At 32.7% G+C, this 27,723-nt stretch overlaps 1 protein-coding gene across 1 annotated transcript; it reads left to right on the top strand.

Annotated features, from left to right (window-relative positions):
* The first annotated feature begins 278 nt into the window (after positions 1–278).
* Positions 279–27,723, top strand: LOC132758270 (interaptin-like). Its single transcript, XM_060749833.1, has 5 exons — positions 279–4,330; positions 5,996–6,157; positions 12,325–12,390; positions 25,526–25,675; positions 26,169–27,723. The coding sequence occupies exons 1-5, from the start codon at positions 806–808 to the stop codon at positions 27,708–27,710; spliced, it is 5,445 nt and encodes a 1,814-aa protein (XP_060605816.1). The 5' UTR covers positions 279–805; the 3' UTR covers positions 27,711–27,723.

Below are 27,723 nucleotides of genomic sequence, written 5' to 3' on the forward strand. Positions count from 1 at the left end.
TATATGTACAATGTTCAATATCAGCTGTTTATGTCGTTTTATAAATAATAATAAAACCGTACATTTCTAGTTAACCTATATGCATGCATAACGAGTGACACGCGAACATATTTTTTTATGTGTGCGCATTTCCACCGATGCTGGTTTGATTTGATATTTACCGTAGGAAGATAACTTATCTTTTTTTATTTCAAATTGATATCTTTTCCTAGATCTAGATGCAGAGAAAAACATGCTTGTATTTCATTACCGTACGTGTGTATTTACCACATGCGATGGGGGGCAAGCGTTGGTAAGCCGTTAGCAATGTTTCGTTCTCAATCAAACATATCGGACTGACATCTGGAAATTTACCCAATACACAAACTATACAGTATATACTTTTTGTTTAGCTATGATAGAACAGCGGAAAATACACTAGTACCGTGGTATACAGCTGATGTATTACACATATGTAATGTTCTCGAAGATTTGGCATAGATTAATCACGTGCGTTCTTGCCAGGTAACTCAGAAAAAGGTGTAGTTTTGTTCCAAGATCGTTTACAAAATGCGCACAACGTCAGTGATTTGTTCTTAATATGGCACGAGGAACTACAAAAGTAATGACGTAGAGCACTGGAATTATAAGAAATGTCTACTAAAACTTGACGAAAGTTGTGAAATCTTGGAATTTCAAAGGAATTTATGGAGTAAACTTGACTTCCGCGGTAACTGTGTAAGTGTAGGAATATAATTTGTTTCGTAAGGTGTATATTTTATTTATATTTTGTTAGATAGTTTAGAAAAAATAAAACAACAAAACAATGAGTGAAGAAGAATCGAAGGGACCGGCAGTGTGTGAGCATTTTGAGCCTCAAGCATGGAGGAAAACTGTATGTAAAAATTGTTTCCAGCCACCCGATGCACATCCCACCGGAAGTGGCTTAAATGGCGTTGCTGACATTTCCGGTTCCGGTAAAGGGGACGAACGAAGAAGCTCTTCAGTGGAGAAGGCCGAAAAAACAGCCGCTTCCTCTTTGAAAAGTAAGTTCGAACAATTAGAGATTGATAAATTCAAGCCAAAGGAAGCGGCTCATACATTGCCAAGGACGAAAAAAGCAGGCGCGTTAGCTTTAATAACTGAAAAGTATGATGAACTGGATAGGCAAGCAGGTAGACTAGAAAGCCCAACTAAAGGCATTCCACCCCCTACCCCTCCAAAAACTTATAAGAAACCCAAAGACGGTCTTTCGAAATCTAAATTCGGATCGGTAGAAAACATTTCTTCAGATGACGATATAGGTGAAAATAAACTTGGACTTAAATTTAAATTTGGATCTATGGAGAATATATCAATGTCCGACAAAAAGAAAGAACCCGTTCCAACACCAGCACAAAAATCTAAATTTGGTGGCTCTATTGAAAATATTTCAATATCTATAAAAACAAAATCCGCTGGGAAAGACCCTAAGGATAAGAAAGATATATTTGCTGGTAAACTTGATTCGTTTCAAAATGAATTTAAAGCAGCTTCAATGTCAAAATCAGGACAGACAGTTATTCATCAGCAAAAGGATGGACATGTTGATATTATAAGTCTTCCTGGTAAAAATAAAGACACTGCTGATAAAGATAAGAAATATGACCAAAAGAAAGACACCGTTGGAAAGTTAAATGACAAAAACCAAGCATTATCAAACAAGTTAACCGCATCAGACAAAGAAAAACAGTCTGATGGTAAACAAACTAAGAATTTTCTTACCTCAACAAAAGACAAACAAAACGACAGCAAGACTGAAACAGAACCGAAAGGTGGGAAAATTGACCTCAAAGCAGGTTTAAAATCTGTCAATAAAGATAAAGAGGATAATAAACTTTCGAGTTATAAAGACAAATTAAATAAAACAGAAGAAAAACCTACTTCTAAATTTAACCAAGACAACAAGTTTAAATCTTTAGCTGATAAGAAAAAAGAGGAGCCAAAGAAGCTGGACTTAAAGAAACAAGAAACTGCTCAACCGGAAGAAAATAAAAAGCCGAAATTTAGTTTTAAAGACAACTTAAAATCTCCTGAGCCGGATAATAGTCCATTATCAAAGTTTAAAGACAAACTAAAATCCCCCACGACGGAACCTGATAAGAAGCAAGCCCCATCATGGAAAGATAAATTAAAAGCTTCAACAACAGATAACGAAAAGAAACCAGATTTAAAAAGCCAATTAAAATCACCGACCCCAGATAAAGAAAAAGAGCCTGATTTTAAACAAAAGTTTCAATTAAAATCCAAATCAAAAGATGAAGATAAAGCGTTTCAAGCTAAAGCAAATGATAAATTGAAGTCCCCAACTCCTGAAAAGGACAATATTTCAGAATTTAAATTGAGATCTCAATTGAAATCGCCAACACCAGATAAGGAAAAAGAGCCAGGATTTAAAATGAAATCACAAGACACAGGTTTCAAGTTAAAACCTTTTGCAGCAAAAACAAACACTGAAGAAAGTGACAAAAAATCAACAGACTTATTAAAAATATCGAAAGCAGATTCTGATAAAAAGTCAGACCAACTTAAACTGAGAGAAAATCTTAAGTCTCCTTCTACCGAAAAAACTCTCACGCAAGATCTCAAATCGAAATCCGGGTCTGGAAAAACAGACGACGATGAAAGCTCAAAAAGCAAAAACAAACCACTTGACTTTCGCACTGGTCTTAAGAAAACGAATGATGCTTCAAACAAAGATAAAGACAAAGATTTACCAAAACTGGACTCAAAAAATAAATTTGAATTACCTTCATTAAAGTCAAATAAAACAAACTCTGTAAGTGATAATAAAAGTCAAGATTCAAAAGGTAAGCCTGGAGGTTTGGATAATAAGGACACTGAAAAGACAAATAATAAGTTCGAATCAAAGTTTAAGTTAAACAAGACTGATCCAAAGACCTCAATAGTTGACGAGAAAGACAAAATTGGATCAAAAAAGTTTGAACTTCCGAAACTTAAATCAAAATCTGATAAACCTGATGAACCAAAAACGGATTTAAAGTCAAGGTTCGAACCCAAATCAAAATTGAATGAAGCTAAATCAGAACCCAAAACAAAATATGAAATTCCAAGTCTCAAAAAAGTTAAATCTCCGGAACCCGATTTATCACATGTGAAAAAAGATGAGAAACCTAAGACAGACAAAAGTGAGGCTAATTCAGTCTCAAGTGAAAAACATGACACTAAAAATACTGCTGATACGAAGTCTTCCTCAATAGACACAAAAGCCGACTTTCAGAAAAATAAAGAAAATGAGGAAAGTCGAAACTTGGAGTCCAGGGAGGAAATCGATACGAAAAATACTCCAAATGCCTCTGCTATCAATAAAACAAATTTCGACAACGTTTCGTCTGATATCGAGGCTGTTTCTGGTGACGCATGCGCGGATAAACGCACGCGCGAGAAGTCACCTTTACACGTGGATACTCAGGTATTCACTAGTAGTCGGAGTAAAACCGCGGGAGTCAATAGTCTTGACGAGAATAACTTTGACAGTACTGATAATGCTATAGGAATTTCGAGTATAGACTTTAAGACAGCAAAAAGCCCTCCGAAAGATTCCTTAGATAAAACAAAAATTCAAAATGGCGACATTGCAATGGAAAATCATGACCGACAGGCCGAGATTAAGATGGACGATGAATACAAGTCAATTAAAGACAAATATACCACCAGTGAACTTGAAAAGTTGAAAACGGAATTGGCAATAATGAATGAAAGATGTCAGAATTTAGAAAAGGAAAATGAGCTACTCAGGGACGAGCTTCATGAAAAGAGGACGTCTGAATCTTCCCTCAAGAAGCACCGTGAGGACGTAGAGCACACAATCAAGGGCCTCCGTGATCATCTAGATTCTATGGAAGAAAAATGCACGCGTTTAGAATCTGAGAATATTAATCTTATGAATGATTTAAAATCAAAACATGAAAACAATCAGCAAAAACCAAACTCTAAAGAAGCAGACGACTTTGACGAACGCTTGACATCAAGAGAAAAAATAATGGAGGACATGATGGAAGAAAACGAACAATTAAAACAAGAAATTAATGAACTCAAAGTTGAAATGGAGGAAATGTATGATAGCTTTAGAGACCAGGAGGCCGAAGAATTTAGAGAGATTCAAAAAGAGTTGGAATATACGGCTAAGAATTGTCGCATTCTTCAGTTCAAACTTCGGAAAATGGAGAGAAAGAACGATCAAATCGAACAGGATAAAAACCAGTTTGAGGGTAAACTCAGGAAGCTCCAAAATTCATTCCAGGACAGGGATGCCGTCTCTCACATACACTCTCTAGAGGACGAGCTCAGAGTAAGTAACAAGTTTGATCCTTTCAGATAATTAATTAGGATAATTGATAAGTAACATCACAAATTTAGAAATGCCTAACGGTCCTTATAAGCGTCCATACTTGCAAATACGTAGATGCCATATAAGCTTTCATATCGAGTAATTTAAGAAAATGTATCATAAACTTGAACTTTCTGTTTATTGTATACATTTTTCTCTTTTTTGGACATCACAATTTGAAAAACTCCCCCTACATTTTGTGTATTGGTTGAATTTAGAAGAAAGTAGTCCGGCAAGGCACCAGTGAAAATTCGGAAAATATGCTTCACTGCAGTGAAAAAAAAATACAGTGAAAATACGGAGACTGAAAAAAACGCATTTTATTTCATCAATATTAATCAATATTTCATTTATAAGTTTATAAACATGTACATTGTATAAAGATACAAAATTTAGCAAAGTTAAAGCTACTTTTATATACAAAATTTACATGTCTTGAAACGTGTTCGTGAGATATAAAAGAAAAACTCAAATTGAATAATTTTTACTATTATTATTATTCACTAGCAGGCCCACGTTTTTCATTTTGTTAACTTATAATCATAGGAAGGTAGGCTGGGCTTATCAGGACTTGCTATAAAACACCTTCTTTATGACGTAAAATTAATAGGTTCTCATACAAAAACGATATGGTTATACAATAATGTGCCATGTAATGCATGATAAATTTTATTTAGAATTGATTATTAATATAATTTATCAATTTATATCAGAACTTGATTAGCTTCTGTAACCCATTAAATGATAGAGTGCAAAAAAAAAAAACCCCCCAAAAAAACCAAACAAACAAACAAACGAAAAAAAACCACACACACAAAAAAACTAATATTCACATTTTCATAGTCTATTTCGTTTAGATTTGTTATATACACTATTACATTGTAAGAATATTGATATCGAAAATATATACATGTATATTTAGCATCAGCCTGTAGAAATCGTGCAGCTTTATGAATGAAAAAGAAAAAAAAAGTTTTGGGTAATAAATAAAACACTTAAGATAAGATTTCCAGTTATTATCTATTTATTTGCTGCACAGTGCCAGATATTTTAAATATATTCTCAATAATCCCAAACGTCAAACGCTATTACGAAATTTGTGTTGTTTTTTTTTTCTCTCAAGAATTATGAATATATTTAAGGTATAAGATAATAATATTTTTTCCGACAGAAGTAAAATATAGGTAAAAAATATAGTATCGAAATACTGAGCCTAATAATGAGCTATTCCGTATTTTTTTTAATGTATTTAAAGATTTAGCTTTTAGCAACAGAAATCAGTTTCGCTCGTAAAGATTTAAATGCATCTTGCGACAGAGTACATGCTCGGTCGTCACCTTGTTGCCCCCAAGTTTTACTGTGTAAATTTACTATATATACTGTGGAAAACTTAAATTTTAATGTAATATTTTTATTAGTCCGGCAAGACAAAAGTGCAAATACGGAAAGTATGATTCACTGCAGTGAAAACAAAATTGAAGGGAAAATACGGAAAATGTAAAATGTAAGCTAAATTAAAATGAAAATGTATTACATTCAAAAATAACAAATATTCCTCGAACTCTTATCTACATCTATATATTATTTGAATATTTCAATGTAAATGTCTTATATTTCATTTAACAGCTTGCTAAGGAAGTGTCCGTTCGTCTGCACGACGAGCTAGATCTAATGGAGGACCGACGTAGCAAGGTAGAAGAGGAAAACCGACACATAACTGAGCTTCTCGAGCATGCCGACCGGAAACAGTTCAGACTCGAACTTGAGGTGGACAAATTAAGAGATAAGGTTAGACATATGTTAGAAATTTAATATTTCGTTTTTTTTGGTAGTTCCATTCTGATTTGGGTTGTTGATATATACATTTAGCTTTGCTACGGTTTACCATCTTTATCATTTCTGTAACGCACTATGACGATTTACTCTTTTTATTGTATTTCTGTAATGCCCCGCGACGATGTACTCTCTTTATCAGCAACGATTTACCCTCTTTATCATTTCAGTAGCGTCCTGCGACGATTTTAGCTTTTAACCTGTGCGACGATTTACCCTCCTAATCATTTTAGTAGCGCCCTGCGACATTAAATATTTTAACCTCTGCGACGATTTACTGTCTTATTCATTTCAGTAGCGCCTTGCGACATTAAATATTTTAACCTCTGCGACGATTTACTCCCGTAAACATTTCAGTAGCGCCCTGCGACATTAAATATTTTAACCTCTGCGACGATTTACTCTCTTAATCATTTCAGTAGCGCCTTGCGACGATTTAATCATTTTACCTCTGCGACGATTTACTCTCTTCAACATTTCAGTAGCGCCCTTCGACGATTTAATCTTTTAAACTATGCGACGATTTACTCTCTTCAACATTTCAGTAGCGCCCGCGACGATTAAATCTTTTAACCTCTGCGACGATTCACTCTCTTAATCATTTCTGTAGCGCCCTGCGACGATTAAATCTTTTAACCTCTGCGACGATTTACTCTCTTAATCATTTTAGTAGCGCCCTGCGACGATTTAATATTTTAACCTCTGCGACGATTTACTCTCTTAATCATTTCAGTAGTGCCCTGCGACGATCCAATCTCTTAAGTTCTGCGACGATTTACTGTCTTCGTCATTTCATAATTGGCCTGCGACGATTTAACCTCTCAAACTCTGCGACGGTTTATAAACTCTTCATCACTTTTGGCCTGTGACAATTAACCACATGGCGAATTAAATCTCTTTTGAAAAGGAATAATATATCGATAGCGTAAATTGTCGATTTACTTGTTTATTTTTTTTTTAATTTTTGTATCATTTCAAAAGTTTCATTTGTCGATAAATCTGATTAAGTCGACTGTGAAATAAAGTTACAAGACTTGTCGTAAGCTGTAAGGCATGTATTTACATTTGGAACAATCTTACCAGCTGTATGTAGATTAATTTTAATAATATTCTTGCATAATGAGCTATGAATATTGACCCGTATTCCATTAGCAGACAGAATTGCCTATTTATTCGGACATCAATAATTATGGACACTTTAAGATTTTTAGTAGCTATAAAGCTAGGTAGTGCTTGGGAGTTGGGGGGGGGTGGGGGCGGCGGCGTTTGTAAATGACATAGTTGATTTAATTTTCCAAGTGCTCAGCTGTTACCAAAAACAATAAATTTAACAATAAAAGATAAACAACAGAACGCTACAGTGAAAAGCTAATATATCAAACACACGTATTTGATTGCGTGAAAATAGAAATTCTCCAGAGGCAAGTAAGATAAAGTATTTGTGATGCTGTTAAGTGCACTATAGGAAGCTGCCACGCTGAATCATTACACGGGAATGGTTCCTTTCTGTTAATTAACTCTACAATTAACCACCTATAGAGAGCAATAACAAAACAAGCAGACGAATGAAGCGTTACGCATTAGAATCTTTTTAACTGTGGTCCGATATATATCAGTAGCAATCACTAATGGTGTGAAAGGTTTTAGTTGCATGTATATAAAACTTCTGTATATATTTATGAAAATATTTACATAGATCTACAAAAATGCCTTTCAAAAAACGTCTGTGTATATATTTAAATCATGATAATGGTCGGAATGGGATGAATTACAGTATTATCCTAAGCGTTCATTTTAACATGTATACATGTATATGTATTTAGGGCAAACATCCAACATATTAGACATTCTTGTACGATGTTTTTTTTCTATTTGATGAAACGAATTATTTAGGTCATTAACTTTCTCTAATATATATTCCGTCTGTTCGAGGTTCAGTCCCGTTACGTTCAACAGAAACCTGTCCGTTATAGCAGACGACAAAAAATGTTGATGCATTTTCCGAATGTAAGAGGTTATTATGGGGTCATTGTAGTTTGTCCGTCTGTTCTAAGCTGAATACGAAATATGTGTGATATTTTGGGAGGACAGTTTAACAGGAGTGTACTATAAATTGCTGATGAATTTTCCATGTTTAATTTAAGAGAATCGTTCGGTGACGTTAAAACGTATGCAGGATACAAATCAAAAAGCGTTTGATCTTGTTCGTCTGTTGCAAGAAGACGACAAAATATTTAACAAAATTTTAACCATATTTATCACCTATCAACAACCACTATAAAATGCATTCATAAAAAGATGAAATTGACCATATAATTAAAACATAATAGTTACGGGCAGCAATCTGGCTGTAAGGACAAAATTGATTATGTATGTAAGTTTATATAGAATGCCATTTCCGTTTACAATGTTTTTTTTAAGCAGTTAGACCATGTTTGAGTAAGGCATATATAAAATGGAAGGAAATAAGCAGCACTATTTTTATGGCATGTATAACAATCTATAATGTAGGAATTATTCCTAAACATAATTAGTCGTTGTGACCACAAAGCACAATTTTTATATATATTCTATTATAATCTTAGCATATTGAAAAAAAAATATATTGAAAAAAAAACCTGATATTTGTGTGAAAAAGTTTGAAACTATGTAATGAAATACATAGAACAGATTCGCAATCCTTATCCGAAGATTGACGGAAAAGGCCGATAAGTTGCAATTGGCAGTTTCGTAGAACATCAGCACTGGAAATTGTTAATTTGGAACATTTATTTTGTTAAGTAGGTCAATACAGTGCATGCATGGTGAAGATACATAACAACTATGTAGTGTGTTGATATAAGTTATAGAATATAAATACATTTCATCAATTTATCAGTCGCAACTTCTCGACACTTTCCGTCAAACTTCGGATAAAATTATGAACAATATCCGTGTGGTTCTTGCCCACCATCCCCCACCCATTCGTTTCATAAAATTCAAATTATCTCGATTGAACAGTCCCTGCATAGTACGGTAATGACTATGATGAACAACAACAACAACAAGTTTTGGCTTATATACATTGTTCTGTATATGAAACATACATAAATACTATCTGTAGAAATCATTTCTCCCAGTCTTCCCAGAAGCTGCCAAAATATTTATGTTATGTTGCAGTAAATCAGGCATAGCAGAGAAACACAACCACGTAAAATTCTCCATCGTTGTAAATAGAAATTACATGCTTGTCCGTATTTTAAATCGGCTCGTTATTTTTTCACGTTGTTGTCTCATTATTATATTAAAGTAATATGTCGTTTTATTAATAATATCGGATAGAGATTTAGTTGTCAATGTCCAATTTTGTTATTTAAATAAAACATGAATGCAAGATTATATACTAGTAAGTACGAGGGCAGTTAAAAAGTTCTTGGAATTTTGTCACATTTCTTTTTTTATAGATATGTTTACTTCAAAGTCTGTTAAAAACAGTATGCATAGTTCAGGTCATGTATTACATGTTTGGCAAAAAATGAAACTTTTCGGAGTTTTCATCATGAGATAACATTTATCTTGTTAAGATGCTTATTGCAACTTTGCTCAGTCGTTGGGGGGGGGGGGGTTAGGGGGGGGGGGGCAGAGGTATGAATTTGCTGAATGTTTTATATGTCACCATTTTTACATGACCAAGTTAGATGCTTATCATATATAGAGAGTACGTTAAATGTGAGAATATTTGTAATAATACTCGTAAAATGTACACAAATTAGTATTTTCACTTTTATACAAAGTATTAAATCACTATAAATGTACTTATTGACAAGAAAGCAACAAAACCAAAGATCATTCAGGTAATTGGCCAATTAATATTTTCTGGAAACTATACAGGACATAAAAAATGAAAGTATTACTGGAGACTAATGGGCCTATAAATTATATGTTATGTAGAACTATCAACGTATACCTTTAAATAATTGCATTGTATATCAGGGAAAACCATTTCTTTTACAAGCTAAACAGCAACACACAAAACCATATTGCTTCCATCAACCCTAAAATATGTTATGAACCAGACAGAAATGTTTCCAATGTTTCCAATACACCTAATGATAACACTATTATACGCACGATAGAAATGAGAATCAGCATTTCTTACATGATTGTGTTCAATAGATCTGGGCTAATAATACCACCCTGAGAAACTCCGATTCTTTGTGGTAACAATGTGATAGAGGTATTCTTGTGTTCTTTTGTATACCTTTATGATGAAAACACGCTGATATGCCCGATGTAATTAAGAATGTTACAGATAATTGCAGACATGTGCCGATAATTGACATTTATTAGAAGTACATAGGTTGCACACCACTAAATGTATTTGATATTATTGGCTGCTGTATAAAACAAAGCTTAATAAACCACCATTATATTGTACAAAACGAGTATGTCATTTCAAAACACTTGCACAGGATCTTATTACATTTATTTGTCGAAAAAAAAAACAACAACGACGACAATAGTCACAATCAGTTGGCAAGTCATTAGCTATATTTTGGCTGCAACTGTTATGTGAAAATATATATGTGTGTCTGAAAAGATACTTTTTATGTGTAGTGTTCTAAATTAACCAGGCAGTTGAAGTGATTGGTTGAAAACACAGACCCGAATAATATTTTCTAATAGCAGCGCACTATTTACAGTTTGGAATATTCTTTTATTATGGAAATGTCGTTAAATTGCTTTTAGATTCTAAATTTATTACAATATAAAAACACGAATATTGTAAGATTTCCATTGTAAGAATATGCTTTTTTTATAAACATTTGTCCACAGATTCACATTTTCGGCTTTGAAATGAATATATCAAAATGACAAATTTGAGTCTATTCCAATGTCATCGACTTGCATACCTCCAGATTCATAATTACAATATTGTTAGGTCAACGACCTGCATACCATTATGTACGCGTATATCTTGTAGAAGCAAACTATTTACGACTTCTTTCATATTTTGATTGTTTTATCCCACAGAAAACAAGTTAATAAAAACATTTTTAAAACCCATTTTATTAGTTGAGAAAAGCAATTCAATGAATACTATAACTTAATACCATGGATTAGAGTTCCTCACAAATGATGGCGAGAATGATATAAAACTTGAGTTTATTTTCGTACAGGTTTATTTTCTCCGTATTTTTTTCTCTCTCTGTTAAACTCAGGTGCATACAGTTAGCAGACGATAAGGGGAGATATGTTTCTAGATAAGTTTTTGTGTATTCCTTGAAAAACATCTAAGCCCCGACAGGTAACCTCAAGATAAGATCTCTCTACATTACCGCTAGGTTCTGTTCCATTTATATTTCCGAAGAAAGAAAAATAGAATGTATGGCACCAGGATATGTTATATTCTTTACCTTGTACAATGTATTAAGAACGTTAAAGTCTTTTGGCCACATAATTATTTATATTCGCTTCTTCTAAAGTAAATCAAATGCTTTTGACATATTTTATTTGCCATAAATGCATCACAATTCACACTCGAGTGACACACAGCGACTATTTACGAAAGACCGTTAGGGCCATTTCAACCTCATGAATTTACGATTCAACTTCATAAAATCACGATTTCAACTTCACGAATTCAGGATTTATTCTCCGTGAATTTACGATTTCAACTTCACGAATTCACGATTTCAATTTCACGAATTCAACTTCGCGAATTCACGATTTCAACTTCATGAATTCACGATTTCAACTTCATGAATTCACTATGTCAACTTCACACGAATTCACGATTTCAACTCAACAGTTGAAATCGTGAATTCTTAAAGATAAAATTGGGAATTCATGAAGTTGAAATTTCCCCTACGGTCTTTCGTAACTATTACTAGATGGTTCTGGGCCTCGTTAATGTTAGTTTGAATTAGGCAAGAAGGGGCCGTTGAATGTGTACAATTAAAAACCGTCCAGCTTAAGTGCAGACAATTTCATTTAATCGATTGCCAGGAATATTGCACGAAAAATTCACATTTGTTCTTTCCTCTATTTTCTTTAAGGTAGAGTCTAAACTTAGTAGAAATTTAGTCAATTTTCTATTTTGCTATAGCTATTATGAAAAATTATCTTGTTACTATTTTTAGGTCCTCGAGCTGAGACAAGAACTTCGGTCACGTGAGGGAGGTCCGGAGGGGGAGGAGCCAAAAAAGGTAATGTGTTACGTCTATGCATATTTTATGTTGGTTAATATTCTGTTCGCAGCATCTAGTTCTTTATTTTTCTTTAGCATTAAACCATAACTATAAAAAGTGGTTAATTGCAAAGTCGTAGAGCATAAAGGCTTTTTATTAGCACTTTCTTTAAGCACTTTTACAGTAAAAGTTCACGGGTGTGAAGTTATGTATTTTGCTGTGGATCTACATTTAAAGCAGTTTGCTGCTGTTTGTTTTTTTTGTCTTACAACATAAGTGAAAAAAATATTGAAAATTTAAACCTTAGAATAGAAAAAAATACAAATGATTATATACTTTACGTTGGTTTTAGTACCATCTATGAAGAACTATACTCAATGCACTGTGCACCATTTATTATATACATGTCAGTAGATTCACCCTATATACCATTTAGAAATGTAGAATTGTATCACTTACATGATTATACAATGCTTATTTGTAATGAGATAACATAAAATCTTCATCATGATTTAAAATAGTGCAAAACGTCATTGTTTATTGCCATCGGTGAAGTGAATTCGATGAAATCGAATCGATTACATTTGAACAGTTCCGTAATGATAAGGGTCGATAATATTTGAATATTTACCTAATGATAATCACTATCGATCAATTATGCCTCAGCAAAAATTACAAAAGAATTTTTTTTTTACCAAAGTGTTTACACTTAACGCAAACAACTGGTGAAGCTGTGCATTCACTGAAAAGAATATCCACTGCTTTCACCAGCACATCTAAGTTGCCTCAAAACGTTAATATTTTTGAAAACATCATCTATATTCTGGTTTTTAAAGTTGTTTTTATACGATGATAATATCCGATTAAAAATTTCACAAATCGTTTAAAAATATTTTGAAATTTAATTAAGATTCTTCCGTTATTTGGTTATAAAATTTGACTTAATGTTTTAAAGGCACATTATGCCTCAGAAAGAAATAAAATTCAATTCTTAAGAAAGGACAAAAATGTTTTTATAATGTTGAAATTATGGCTTTAAAACTTAAGATTCTTGTAACCTGTAGAAAGTGGCGAAAAAATGTGAAATAATTTGTTAAACAAAGCAGTATTCCAACTGTCATACAAAATACTTATTCTTTACAACTGTACTTACGGTTCAGCTAATTGGATAACGAGTAACTTTTTGGATACTATAAAAGAACACAGAACAAAACTAAAAAAAAAGTTTTATGAAAAACATGTAAAATAAAAGCATTTTTGAGGCATAATGTGCCTTTATTTACTTTCACGCAGCTATTTGCTATGTGCACATTCACCGAGAATACATCTGACATATTTTTACATTTTATGACGTCATGTTTGTGACGTGTTTTCCCCACGTGCGATATGCATGCGAATCCCGTGCTTTCATCACTAAACTAACATTGTGTTTATATTACAGTAAGTGTATATTTTGTACAAGAAGTGGTCCATAGGTAATGTAAATGGTTGACATTTCAAGATTAATGCTTCAATTTCAAATTAATACAATCATTATCCATTCGAATTAACTTTTTTAATCAAAGAAAATCGACCATAACTGATACAGTTGTTTTAAAAAGGATATGTTAGAATGTGAAAACTACGGCTGTGTGTTGCTTTTTGTAGATTACATAACAGTAGACAATATTTAATAAATAAAAAGTCATAATGAAATCCTGTTTTGAAACAAAATAAGCTTCGTTGCAAATTGCACGAGTCCCATTCGGCTGATACAGCGGTAGTAAAGCCATTAAGCATAGATGACGAGTAGGCTGGGCTTATCAGACACATGATGCACGGAAATCCCATGCTAACAATACCATGTATAGTGTATTTTGAGAATTTCGAGTCGTATTTGAATTGACATAATGTAATTTCTACATGCGTAGTAAATTACTGAAATATCTATAAACTAATGTTTAATCTTTAAAGATCCTGTATGTTGTAATTAAGGTTGTTACCACACTTAAGTGAAATTTTATATATGTATATAATTATGCTTCTAAAACCAATTTTCAACATCGAAGAATATGTAAAATATGTATTGCAAATATTTGTCCACAATATATGTAATAATTGAAATATATGCATTCATTTCTTATTGAAAAATTTGACTTAGACTTAATAATTTTCTGTAACTAATTACCTCCCTTTAATAACATGAAATGTAAATTCGGTAATATCTTTACAAATAATGCTTTTTTGGAATTTACAATATTGATAAATCTTTATTTGAGCATTAAATTTATGATATAAAACCATAGAAAAATTGTGTTACAGGATCTTCAATTCAGTGTTCAGTTTATTTATTTTCTGGATTGTAGATTTTATAGAATTTTTCCTAATAACTCATTTTTCTAGTTATAGAACTAGATATAAATCACTTTTATCTACAGCTGTCAAGTTGCCGAGCCACTATTTGAGGCAAATTAACTGAGTAAGGTGAGAACTACAGAGATGCAAATTTGACCCCAACATTTACTGATAAATTGAATTATCTATTTATTTTCAAGGATTACTAAATGTTTCATGGAATAATTACCTTTCCATTTATTAATAATAAATGATACATATATATACATTTCAAAATGAATATTGATGATCATGACAAAAATATCAGTAGTTACATTGTATGTGTCAGAATAACTTTGGAATACAATAACATAATACTTAGTATAATTCCCTGTGAATATGGATCAAAAAGGGGCCTCCGTGGCAGATTAGTTACGACCGCAGACTTCCAGCCACGTGCCCCTTTTAATTTATGTGAGGGAGCTTTCCAGCTAGATTGTGGAACGTCGTCGGTGGTTTATCTCAGGTGCCCGTTCCGTTTGTGTTTGAAATATTTCACTATGGGTAACCTGAAGTCTCCCTCCATCAGTAAAGCTGGAAAGTCGATATATAACCTTTCTGTGTTGGTGTGACGTAAAAAAGGGATAGAAGAAAGATAAAAATGTAATAAAGAAGTACACATGAGTGTATAACAATTTATTATATACTTATAAATGAAATATTGAGAAATATTGATGAAATAAAATGCATATTTTCATTTTCCGTATTTTCACTGTAAAAAATGATTTATTTTCATCTTGTGGCATGAAAATTACCATATTTCACTCGTGGCTACCGCCACTCATGAAATATTTATTTTCATACCACTCGATGAAAATAAATCATGTATTTATAGAAAAAACTTGAATATCCTCTATCACTTAAATTTAATATTGAGTGTTGATAAAGCAGTAGCAGCAGCAACAACAACAACAACAATCAGAAATTTGCCAACAAAATCATCGTGTTTTAAGAAATGAAATAGATAATAACATAAAAGTAAGGTTGTTTTACAAATTGAACATTTATAACAAATGAGACAGGTTAGAGGGAAGATGAAAATATGGCACCCCCTAAAAACTCTGTATTACGACATTAAAAGTAAAAGAGATATTTTGTGTTTATAAACTGGCATGTATACAGTAAGTGACTGTTTTTGACTTTTTTATGGCAGAAAATTCGCCATGCTCCAGACTAAGTTACCACCAGTTCTCTGATACTAATAACTCGTGCATTAATTAGGATAAGTTAAAACCGGGACATCTCAATATGAATATGATCATTCAGTAAAACAGAATACAAGTAATAGACAAAAACGCTATGACCACGAAAGCTATTTAACTTTATACATGTACAATGCACATTTTTAAGACATATTTGTTAGTCTCTAACATTATGCACATTAATATGTATGTCAGCGTATTTTGATTTGCTCATTATTTGCTATATGCATTCTTAGCTTCTGCAAAAGACATTTCTATTTTTATTTTTCATTTTTGACGCATGCACTAAAAAAAAACATGTCTTCTGCTAACAACTAAGCAAGCACTTCCGGTGTATTAAGCTAAAAGTGATAACCGCATGTTTGTTTCTGTTGAATAACATTAACAGTTTTGAGAGTTAGTGGCTCTCATGAAAAACAACGCAAGGCAAATATCAGCAGCGCCCGTGCTGTTTTGAATGGACTTCCAACTGTCGATTGAAGAATTCAGTTTTAGCTCCTGAAATTAGCAATTCTAGGAATGAGAAGTTGGTCAATTACAGTCTCATTGCAAGTAGCAATCTTAGAAATTCCTGAAGTATTTTCGATCTGAGTTCGGTATCAAAAATGTATGATGTCTTTTTGAAGTAAAATTGATGTATCAATATTGACGTCATATGACGTCATTTTGATTTTGTCACAATTTTGTTCAGATCGGTATATTAAACAAAAATATAATAAATACCAACACAAAGACCAGGTATATGTACCATTATGAAAATAAATAAATTAGTTCATTCATGAAGAACAAGGTCATTTAAGTATTACAAAAAACAACAAAAAAAACCCAACAAACTTTGCTATGGGTGTCAGTGGTCAAAACAATGTTGGCCCCTAATTATATTTACAGGAACTGTACTGACATTCCGTCCTTGTATAATAGATACTTCGTCATAATTTTAAAAATAATTCTGTTTTTTATTCAAAACGAGGAATGCTACAAGATTTCTAAAACAAAAAAATATTTATGTAATTCTACAAGTCGTGCTGGGAAAAATATGGTGAAGGGAATTTACAGTGACGTCAGTCGATGGGTACATTTGTTGATTTTTATTTGCCAGTTGTATAGCAGCGTTGTAACGAACCAATGAATATACAGAGCAAAAGGGAACATTTGTCGTCTGCTTTATACATTGTCTACCCTTGTTTTTATTATATTTTTACAACTTGCATGTTATTTTTGGTTTGCTGTTGAATCCATGCTTCTTTAAAAAAAACGAGGGTAGAGCAGTACATGATGAAGAAAACACTACTAAGATTGATTTACATTTTAGCTTGTTTTCTCCACAGCGTGTGTCTGTCTGTATGTCTGTCTGTCCGTCTGCCTGACTGAACCTTTTAGCTTCAAAACTGACCTGAAATAAGCATGCGAGATCGATTTGATTTGGATTAACAATTTTGTATAAGAAATAGTTTTTTTACAATTTCTTATCAATGAGCTTTTGTTTTTCTTGGTAGTCGATTATTATAAAAATTCTTTCTTTAAAATGACTTTTTTATATTTGTTATCATATAGTTAATAGCCAACTTGTAAGTTTTTAAAATGTCAAAATCACGAACTTTTTCACGATTTTTTTTTTCAAAATTCATTCCAAAAGGTACGACCACTGTCGACCCAGGTCGTTGGCCTCTTAGTTCTTAAACTGTTGTTTTGATTATTTGCGTGTGGTGTAACCTTAACTTTTGTTTTAGACAACTTTGAGCATCATTTATTGATGGTCATTTAATAGGGTACTGCTCTACTATCTCGTTTCAGCTAAACTGTGCGGAATTCCTAGCCCTGCATCGTGGAACCATCTAAAACCGTTATCCTGCTACAGTGACGCCATGTTTGAATTCACCAGATGTTGATCATTATGCGTGCGCAGGCCGGATGAACCTGCTATCTGACGACGGGGAGAGTTACATTTAACATGTTACTTGATTGACTGTACTTTTGACTGTGTGCTGTTATATGTATTTGGTTAATTGTTTTATATAGTGTGAAAAAGTAGAAACTATTTTTAAACTGTTCAACACATTTATCCAAAATAATGCTCCGCTTAAACAATGTTTAATTCCGTTAGGTTGCATTTCATAATATAATTAAGCTATTTTAACTTACACAGACGCCAATACCCAGCAAAATATGTATGTCTAGCTTAGGCATGAATTCATACAAAAATAAAACCGCATTGAAAATCTTATAAGTTAGTCACGAGTTAGTTCCCCTTATTTGTGACGGAAGTGGCTATCCTCATAGATATATAAGAGAGGACAAATTCACGATGAAAGATCATTTGTTAGAACATTTTACTTCCTAGTTTTGTTTTGATACACCATGCGGTATTTCATTTCATTCATAGCAGTATTTCAAAAAGGTTTTCTCCAAATCTATTTGTAAAATAAAGAGAATGTTTCTCGGCTTGTGATGCTGAAATGATAGTTCCCGATTTTCACAATATTTACCTCCCTTGCCAAAATTGGCAGCCATTTTGGGGGTCAATATTTCATAATGATTTAATTGACAAAATATGAAACAAAACTCAATATTTAGGTGAATGATCAAATTCTTTTACGCATTTAGGAAAATATTATTTACGCAACAATATGTAAACGTTTTTTATCAGTATTCATGAAGATGAAAGATTTTTGAGTGATTTTTAGCTTTTTTTAGGCATATGATATATTGGGAATGACCCTCAAAAGGGGAGATAATAATTGCTATGTGAAAAGCATCTGTATATTATCAATCCATTTATCACAAATATTTCAAATATGGAAAGTTATGTATAAAATAAGCAGACGTGTTCATACATTTTTCGTATCTCACATAATAACAACACCAAAAACAACAATATCAAACATAAATTTAATCAAATTCTTGTATCATATTTACAAAAGAACTAAGTCCCATTAAAATGCCCTGTTACACCCTCTCGTTGAATTATGTATTGTTCAACAGAATTAGACCGGTAGTTATTACATAATTAAAAAAAGATATATAATTAAGAAAAAAATCCTATTAAAAACTTCACGAGATAACGCGATACATCTGTTTTATAGATGTCCATTATTGGCTTCCATACAAATGTGCCATACACATTACCATATACATAATGCAATTTGTTAAAAAAAAAGCTGTACAAATATAAACACCATTATAGTTGTGCTATATATTTAAATCTTTTATAAATACGGTGTATTTTTATAACTGCATTTGTTTTGTAGCAAAGTATATTTGATATCCGAAAGCAGTGTGTATTTGTATGTTTCGATTTTTGAAAAAAATACTTGTAACGTTTTATGTGTGTTTAACCCATTTGTACGTAATCTGCATAGCAGTTTTTATACCAGTGTGGTACCGCATCGAAATCATTAGTTTTCATACCATTGTAGAACTGTATCCAAGTCATGAGATTTTTTACTAATGTGGTACTGTATTAAAATCATGAGTGTTTATGCTAGTGTGGTACTGTACCGAAATAACGAGTTTTGTACCAGTATAACAGGCTGATACTGTATTGAAATCACGAAATTTATACCATTGTGGTACCGTATCGAAATAGAAATTTTTTATAAAATAAAAAGTTTACATGTTTTAAAAAATTTCGTGAGTTTTTTATACAGTGTGGGTACCTGCACTGAAAATATAAATTGTATGCCGTTAGGGGGATTGGATACCGTATTAAAACATGAGTTTTATAAAGTGTAAATGTTACAAAATATACTTTTTTACTTTAGTCAGGGTAATTTTCTGTAATGAAGTCATGAATTTGTTTAAAAGTTGGTACTGTTTAAATTATGGTTTTTTTTTAACCGTATAATAAAAAGGTAATATGTATGTATTTAAAAACAGAGTTTTTATACAGGTGGACGAAAAAAATCATGGAAAGTAAACAAGATCATTATAAAGCAAATTGCAACTTTGTAATAAAAAGCATTTTTTTATTCTCAAAAATTTTTATAATTTTTTACTATTTTTTTTCCCGAAAAAATTTTTTTTTTCCATTTAGAGGTTCCAAACTTTTCTACCAATTTAAGGGGCCCGTTTACCCCCCCAACTAGATATCCCAAAAATTTCCCCCCCCCGAATAATCCGAAAAACCCACCCCGAAAATTTTTCAAAATAAGAGAGGAAAACCCCAAAAATAAATTTCCCCCCATCGAAGGGTCCAAAAAAATTTCCCCCATCGAGAGGTTTTCCCCAAAATTTTTTCGCCTCTAAAATCCCAAATTTTTTCCCCTCCCTCGAGAGGTTTTTTAAAAATAAAGAGGTTCCCCCAAAATAGTCCCGCCTTCTAAGGTATCCAAAAACTTAACCCCCTTGGAATACCCTAAAACTTCCCCTTTTGATACCCCAAAATACCCTCATCTTATATCCCAAAAAAACCCCACAAGGGATGAATACCTCAACTTAGAAAAACCGAAAAATTTTCCTACCCTGAAGGTGTAAAAAAAATAATTGGAATAAACCCTCACAAACAAGAAAATAAGCCTTACAAATCTCAGCAGAATAAGCCGTCCAAAACACAGAATAAGTCCACAAAAACCAAAGAGAAGTATTCTAAAACTCAGTAGAATAAGCCCTTTAAAACTAAACAGAATGTGTCCCCACAAACTCAAGACAATAATCCCTCCAAACATCAGCAGAATAAGCCCTCCAAAAGTCAATTGAATAAGCTCTCGAAAACTCAACTGAATAAACCCTCCAATTCTCAGAAGAATAAGCCCTCCAAAACTCAGAAGAATAAGCCCTCCAAAAGTCAGTAGAATAAGCCCTCCAAAGTTCAGTTAAATAAACCCTCCAAAACTCAGAAGAATAAGCCCTTCAAATCTCAGCAGAATAAGCCCTCCAAATCGCAGTAGAATAAGCCCTCTAAAAGTCAACAGAATAATCAATCCAAATTCAGAAAAAATAAGCCCATCAAAACTCATTGGAATATGTCCCTTCAAAACACAGTATAATAAGCGCCCAGAATAATAAGCCCTCCAAAACTCATCTTAATAAGGCCTCTATGTCTTGAAAATTTTACCTAGCGTATAAAAAGACGTTATCGTGGAATAATGGTCGAATGAGCCTGAAAGACCACATGTTAACTCTTCAGTAAGATCTGTTCACACAGAAAAAAGTCGATGTACATGTAAAGTATGAAACCTGAACGCACGGGCAGCCAAAAAATTCCAAACAGTTCTACAAAGATGCAGTAATATATGTTAGGAACATATATATCTACTCAAGCTTGAAAGACCTTTTGTATAAGGTACATGTACATGTATCCAATAAAAACGCCTTGTTTAAATATGTGACTTCTAAAAAAGTCTAAATCACTTAATTAGAACTCTATCAAGAAATATTTAGGAACAATATCCAAACGATGTACTTCTATTGTTCTTATCAACATTTGAAATACTTACAGTAAAATGTGCCCATTGTAGACCAATCCACTTTTAAATTTTTGTATTTTTTGATGGGTTTTAAAAATCTGGAAAAAGGGTGATCCCTCGTAAGTATTTATCACAACAAAATTACATGAAAACTGCAGACTCGGCATGATTGAGTCTGTACATGTGGGATCATGTAAAAGTGCAACATCCCTCACACCCCTTAGCATCGGCTGACCTGTACTCACTTTTCAACACTTAACAGTGCTGGAATCAATGATGCCGAAGAACCAGAAATATATAACAACATTTAAGTCGCACCAACACAGTATAGGTCATACATGTATGGCGACTTTCCAGCTTTACTGGTGGAGGAAGACTGAGGGATTCATCCGCGCATTATTTCAGGCACAAACGACTACCGAAATTCCGTTTAGTAATATAAAAAAAGGTACTCAGAACGTTTAAATGTTACACAGACCTCGATGACAAAATCTTGGTAAATGATTCAATTATTTTCGTCTCGTCCGTGCCCGCTGTTCCGGGTCCATGCGTTGCTAAGAGAAGAGCATGTAACAAGAATTTCACCATTGGTTCCCACACGGTGAAGCCTAAACCTAGGGCTTGATAATATTAATCAAATTATAATTTTTTTCCACTGTGGATGTGGGATGGTTTTTACATTTGACTGTTGTATTAATAAGGTTAACATTATTTCATGACAAACAGGATAAAAATTGCATAAAGCTCCGATTAAAGGGAGATAAATGTAGATTTACATACGTTTTTAGCAATACTTTGTTATTTCCCTTACCAAGCACTTGCATGTTTTCGCCATTTAAAGTGACATTATGCCCAGGTAAGCGTAAATGGTCAGTGAATTGATAAAACAATCACAAAAACTTGGCATATTGCCATAATTGTGTTCAATATTATATAGAACAAATGAGTAAATACAAAAAAAATAAAAAATAAATAAACAATAAACCAAAAGACCAATGGGAATTTCTATAAATTTATATCGTCGTTCAGAATTTATTAATGTTATAACTTAAGTTGTTAATATATTGAAACATGAACATTTTTCATTATCTTTTATTGGTCGATCATCATAATAAATCTTTTGAAATTTGAAATATACATGTATTACTAAATTAAGGCAACTTGATAGCGAAAAATTAGCAGAAAGTCACTTGAAACTGTTTTAATTAAATTGTTTTTTTAGATGCGGAAAAAAGTGAGCATACTGTCTCTTTAAACAGTTTTTTTTTTCAAATAAGCAAAACATGTCACTTTAAACAGGTTTCTTTTAATTATCAAAACATGTGTAAGTTTATATCAACGCACATGGTTTACGTGAGAGGCGTCTAATAGTGCACGTGAAACCCGTTTAAAGTGACCCGTTTTTGTCCTACACAAACGAAAAATCAATATTATCGTGGCCATATTCGAGGAATCACAATTCAGTCTATTTAAGCCTGTATCTCAACGTGATACTTCGGGTTGTTTTTTTTTACCAAGAGGGAAACTAATGGAAACAATTGGAAATATTTCACTGTGGAAATTCTAGGCTCAGACTCAAACAACAACAACTACAACAGTAACATCAGCAACAGCATCAACAATCTCAAAATCACCATCACTCGAGGAATTGCAATTCAGCCTTTATAAGCAGTAAATATGTTCTCAGGTGATAGTTCGGATATTTTGACCAAGAGGAAAACAAATACATGTATGACACTGTGGAAATTCTAGGTTCACTTAAACAGCAACAGCAGCAGCAGCAGCAACATAAACAACAACAGCAGCAAAAAACAACAACAACAGCAGCAGCAGCAACAACATCATCAGTAATAACAACAACAACCAGAACAACAGCAGCAGCAACAGCAATGACAACAATAAGCCAGAATCACCATCATGATCATCATCTACAATAATACAAACAACAACAACAACACCAACAACAATAACTACAACAACAGAACATAAAAAATACATTAACAAATTGACATTATGCTTAAATTTTCATTGTCAAGATGAGCTTATTATATATTTCAAGAGATAGACTGTTTTAGTAGTGTTTGACCAACAGTTAATTTTGGGAAAAAATAGGATAACATATAAAGCTGCAATAAACATAAAACAGATTCCTAACTCTTTTTATAAATTCAACGATACAGGTAAATTCCAATGGATATTAAAAATGACATGGCCCAAGGAAATTTCTGTAAGTTATTTGGAGATATCTCCTATTTACAGAAATTTCCTGGGGCCACGTCAGTTACTTGCGTATTGTTCACTTGAATTAAATTAAAGAATTGAAAGGAATTGTGGTAAAATGTAAACTTATTTTGACTTTCAATTGTTCACTCACTTAATACCCTTGGATGGACATAATGTAACTTTGAACAATGTCTCGCGGATCTTTACCAGCAAACAAGAATATACCAAACAAATCAAGTTATCATTGGTGGTGGACCCTTTAGATTAAGATTTTTCTTTATTTCATAGCAGATTTTTTTTTAAAATTCTGTTAAAGACGTATGTCCGTAACCAAACGTGTGTTGTTGAAAGATCAATGGATTCAAACATATTATATACTAGACATTTTTGGTAGGATTTCGTTGTCCTATTAGTAAATGTCATACGAACAAGATCGACTTTCCCACTCAAAGGGAGTTAAACGTGAAAGTGTTTTATTTGATAAGGGACACGTAGTTATCTTTCTTGATTAACAGTGTAATAACGCTACGCATTAAGAAATAAGTAGATCTGAATAATAAGCAGATTGCATAATAATCGCGAAGACCGTAAAATTTGAACATCAAAAGGAATTTCATATACATGTTTCGCAATATAATGATTAATAAATTTATTGAAAGTAGGAAGTTTAAATGTGACTCCTGATCATAAAAAAAATATTTCAATGTCTGCTGTGGGTTTGTAAAGAACAAAATAACCTGCTGATAAAAAATGTGTCTTTAATTAAAGAACCGTCATGAGCTTTTTGTGAGCCGCCATATTGGTTATATGTATTTTTTTCGTCAAATAATATCGCCGAAGTAGACAACAATTTCACGTGACAAAAATGTTCTAAAAATGGTATTGTGAAAAAATGTACCATACAAATGGCATTGTAAATCACTTTAAATCAATCTTAGATTTTAGGAAGATTTTATTTATTTATCTATTTATTTATATGGTTAAAGAATGCAATTTAAGTCTATTTTATAAAACGAAATAAAACAACTGCTTTTGCTATTACAGATGATACTTATATTTTTTTCTTTTATATTGTGTACAAAAAGTTTTTTTAATGATATTGAATATTTACTTGTAAGTAAAAACTTTAAACAGTATTCGAGATGTTATTGATTGTAAAACAACAACAACAACAACAAAAACAACAACTCCATCATCATCATTATCATTATCATCATCAATAACAACAACAGCAGCAGCAACATTATCATCATGATCATCATCATCATCAATAACAACAACAACACATCAACAACAACAACAACAACAAAGATTCCCCCAAAAGGTGAATCACTGGAATAAAATTGTTTTCGGAGCTCAAAAGTTTATTTAGAGCAGTATAGGGGTCGGTTTATTTTGACATTAAACCGACCCCTTTGCTGCTATTTATATCATTATTTCGCACTTGCGTCGCCCTCTTTCATAGTACTAAACCACCTTTTTTATTTGGTACACCATGATACAAACACGTATACGGACATTTAAAGATATACTATGCTCATCTTTGGGTAAAGTATTTATTATCTTATATAGAAATGTATTGAAATCCATGAAATTCTTACTGAATATGTTGAATAAAATAATAAATAAACTATGTAAAGGAGCTGCATTTCCTATTACGGGTCAAGTAAAGTTGGTGTTTTCTTTAAAAAACTGCCAGTTTTTTTTTAATGACACTATATATTCATATTGTGACCACCTGTAGCGTGTAGTGTTCAAAACATAACATATCTACTTTAAATGAAGTCGAAACATGTTTATTTTATACATACAAAGAAACTATGTAGCAATTATAAATATTTTTAGCAATTATTATCAAATTTGAGCATAGTATATCTACCATTGCAACGCAGCTAATGCACTGGGTCTTAAACTTTATACAATTATTCAGGCTAATATTTACGTTTCCAGGCTAGCCTTAAAGAGATTGGTCCTCAGTCAAGTCTCGAGCACGAGATTGTCGAGTTAAAACGAGAGTTATATGACGGGAAAGAACGAGAACTCGACCTCAAAGACCAGCTACAGTTCCAGGAAGCTGATGCAAAGAAACTCCGTAAAAAGGTCATTTGTGATTTTATTTATTTATTTATTTTTCTGTATATCTGTTCTTGTTGTTGTTGAAAACTTATATTGTCTCTTTTTCTTCCTATTAAAAAGTAAGGATAATGGTATTTCTGAGCACACGGTAAAGCGTTTTACAGAATGAAAAATGGATTGTGGGTATACTATACACTTTTAGAATATTCCACAAAGTATTCTATTATCATTTCAAATAAACAGATGTTACTCTGCAATAGATAAGTAGTTTTGCCTGGGGGAAAAAAGTATTTAAAAAAAGATACATATTTTTGCCTGAGGAATAATAATAATGATGATGATGATGATATAAATGATAATAATAATAATAATAATAATAATAATTATTATAATAATAATAATAAAAGAAAAAAGAACTAAAAAAAGAATAATAAATACATGTATTTATGTCTGAGATGAAGTAGGGGATTACTCTCCAATAGGTATGAATCTTTTCTTCATAATTATGTACCTTCAGGTGGTCGATCTGGAGCAGGAAAATGATAACCTCAGCAAACAGTTAAAGAAAATGTCGAGAGAACGAGCCTCAGCAAATAAAACTGACTCGAATGAATCCAAAACGGAAGCGGAAGTAGAATTGAAGATTCAACTCGAGTTGTCAGAGAAAGAGTTGTCGGTCTTGAAAAAGAATATGTCGAGTATGGACGAAGAGAACGAAATGTTGCATAGGGAATTATTCTTGTTTGAAAAGAAGCTAAAGGACTGTGAGCGACAGCTGAGGGTCATTCCTGAGCCATCGTCTCCTAGGGCTTACTATGAAGATAAAATTAAAGAATATGAAAAAGAGGCGAACGAATTTAGGACGAAACTTCTCGATAAAGAAAGAGAAATCGAGCATTTGTTTGCTGAACTTAAAAATAATCAAGTTAAGTACTCCGGTAGAAAGCATTTGACAAAAAGTCAGTCGCTAGATCTTGATTTGGAATCAGAATATAATATGGTAGTCGAACTGAAAAGACAGCTGGAAATTAGTCACCAAGAAAACGAAGCATTACGAAAAAGAATTCTGAATTTAAAAGAAGACAAAAGCGCTCTTGTAGATGAAATTCGAACTTTCGAAGAGAGAAATATTTCGAGCTGTCAAGGGCAATCAACTCTTGCGGTGGCTTATATCGAAAATGCTGAGGAAACAGAATTGAAAACTAAGTTAAAATTAAATGAGGCATCTCTAAAAGTTCTGGCAGGTAGAATCCAGTCTCTTGCTAAACATGTTCTGTCAATAACCAGGGCCTATTTACCGAATGTGCATTTGGAACACATTCTCAAAATTGCAAAAATATCGAGTTCAGACAAAGTAATTGAATCGAGTAGCGATACATGGTTAGATAACGCACTATCTGCCGGAGCTGAGAAACCAAGTGAAACTAAGTTAAAAACTTTCACTTGCACGGAAAACCCGGGAACCTCAGGTAACATTAATTATTTGCCGAGTGATGAGGAAGTTTGTGATGAAGAACGGCAGCAGACGATATTTGAATCACGTGATCCTGACAGGCTTCTTTCTGCATTAGAGGAAATTTATTCTGTATTGATAGAGCGTTTGTGTAACGTGCAAATGGATTCGAGTAGGGAAGTAGTTCCGCTATCGGAAAAGGAATTAAATGGTCATAGTGATTCGCCGGAAATGGAATGTTCGTCTGCAGATAATTCTGAAAGTGTTCAAATGGAAAATAAAATGAGTGAAAGTGGTCAAGACAACGAAGATAGTGCAGAAAAGGAAGTGTTAGAATCTGTAACAAGTGCTCAAAATGGAAATTTATCACAGGAAGTGGATTTAATAACACCATGTGAAGCAGACGACAATAAACAGCAGGACATTCACGACAATTTACCGCCAAAGTCCGACGTAATTGCTACTGAAAATAAAACACTGATCGAAAGAATAGCGTTTCTGGAAGAAGAAATTGGTAAGCGTTTTTTCCCTATAACAACATTTTATTTTTCTGAATACGAGCTGCTTCATCAACTGATTGTTTTTAGTATGCACCTTAAATGTTAACACAAACATACGG

Source organism: Ruditapes philippinarum, unplaced genomic scaffold, assembly GCF_026571515.1.
Source record: "Ruditapes philippinarum isolate M1 unplaced genomic scaffold, ASM2657151v2 ctg8275_1_1_1_1, whole genome shotgun sequence".
Lineage (NCBI taxonomy): Eukaryota > Metazoa > Mollusca > Bivalvia > Venerida > Veneridae > Ruditapes > Ruditapes philippinarum.

What these genes read in the sequence shown, in the direction of transcription:
- LOC132758270 (XM_060749833.1), top strand. Translation starts at nt 806, where the DNA reads ATGAGTGAAGAAGAATCGAAGGGACCGGCAGTGTGTGAGCATTTTGAG. An exon ending in CTCTAGAGGACGAGCTCAGA is followed by an intron (nt 4,331 to 5,995) that starts GTAAGTAACAAG and finishes TTCATTTAACAG; the next exon opens with CTTGCTAAGGAAGTGTCCGT. An exon ending in CAAAGAAACTCCGTAAAAAG is followed by an intron (nt 25,676 to 26,168) that starts GTCATTTGTGAT and finishes ATGTACCTTCAG; the next exon opens with GTGGTCGATCTGGAGCAGGA.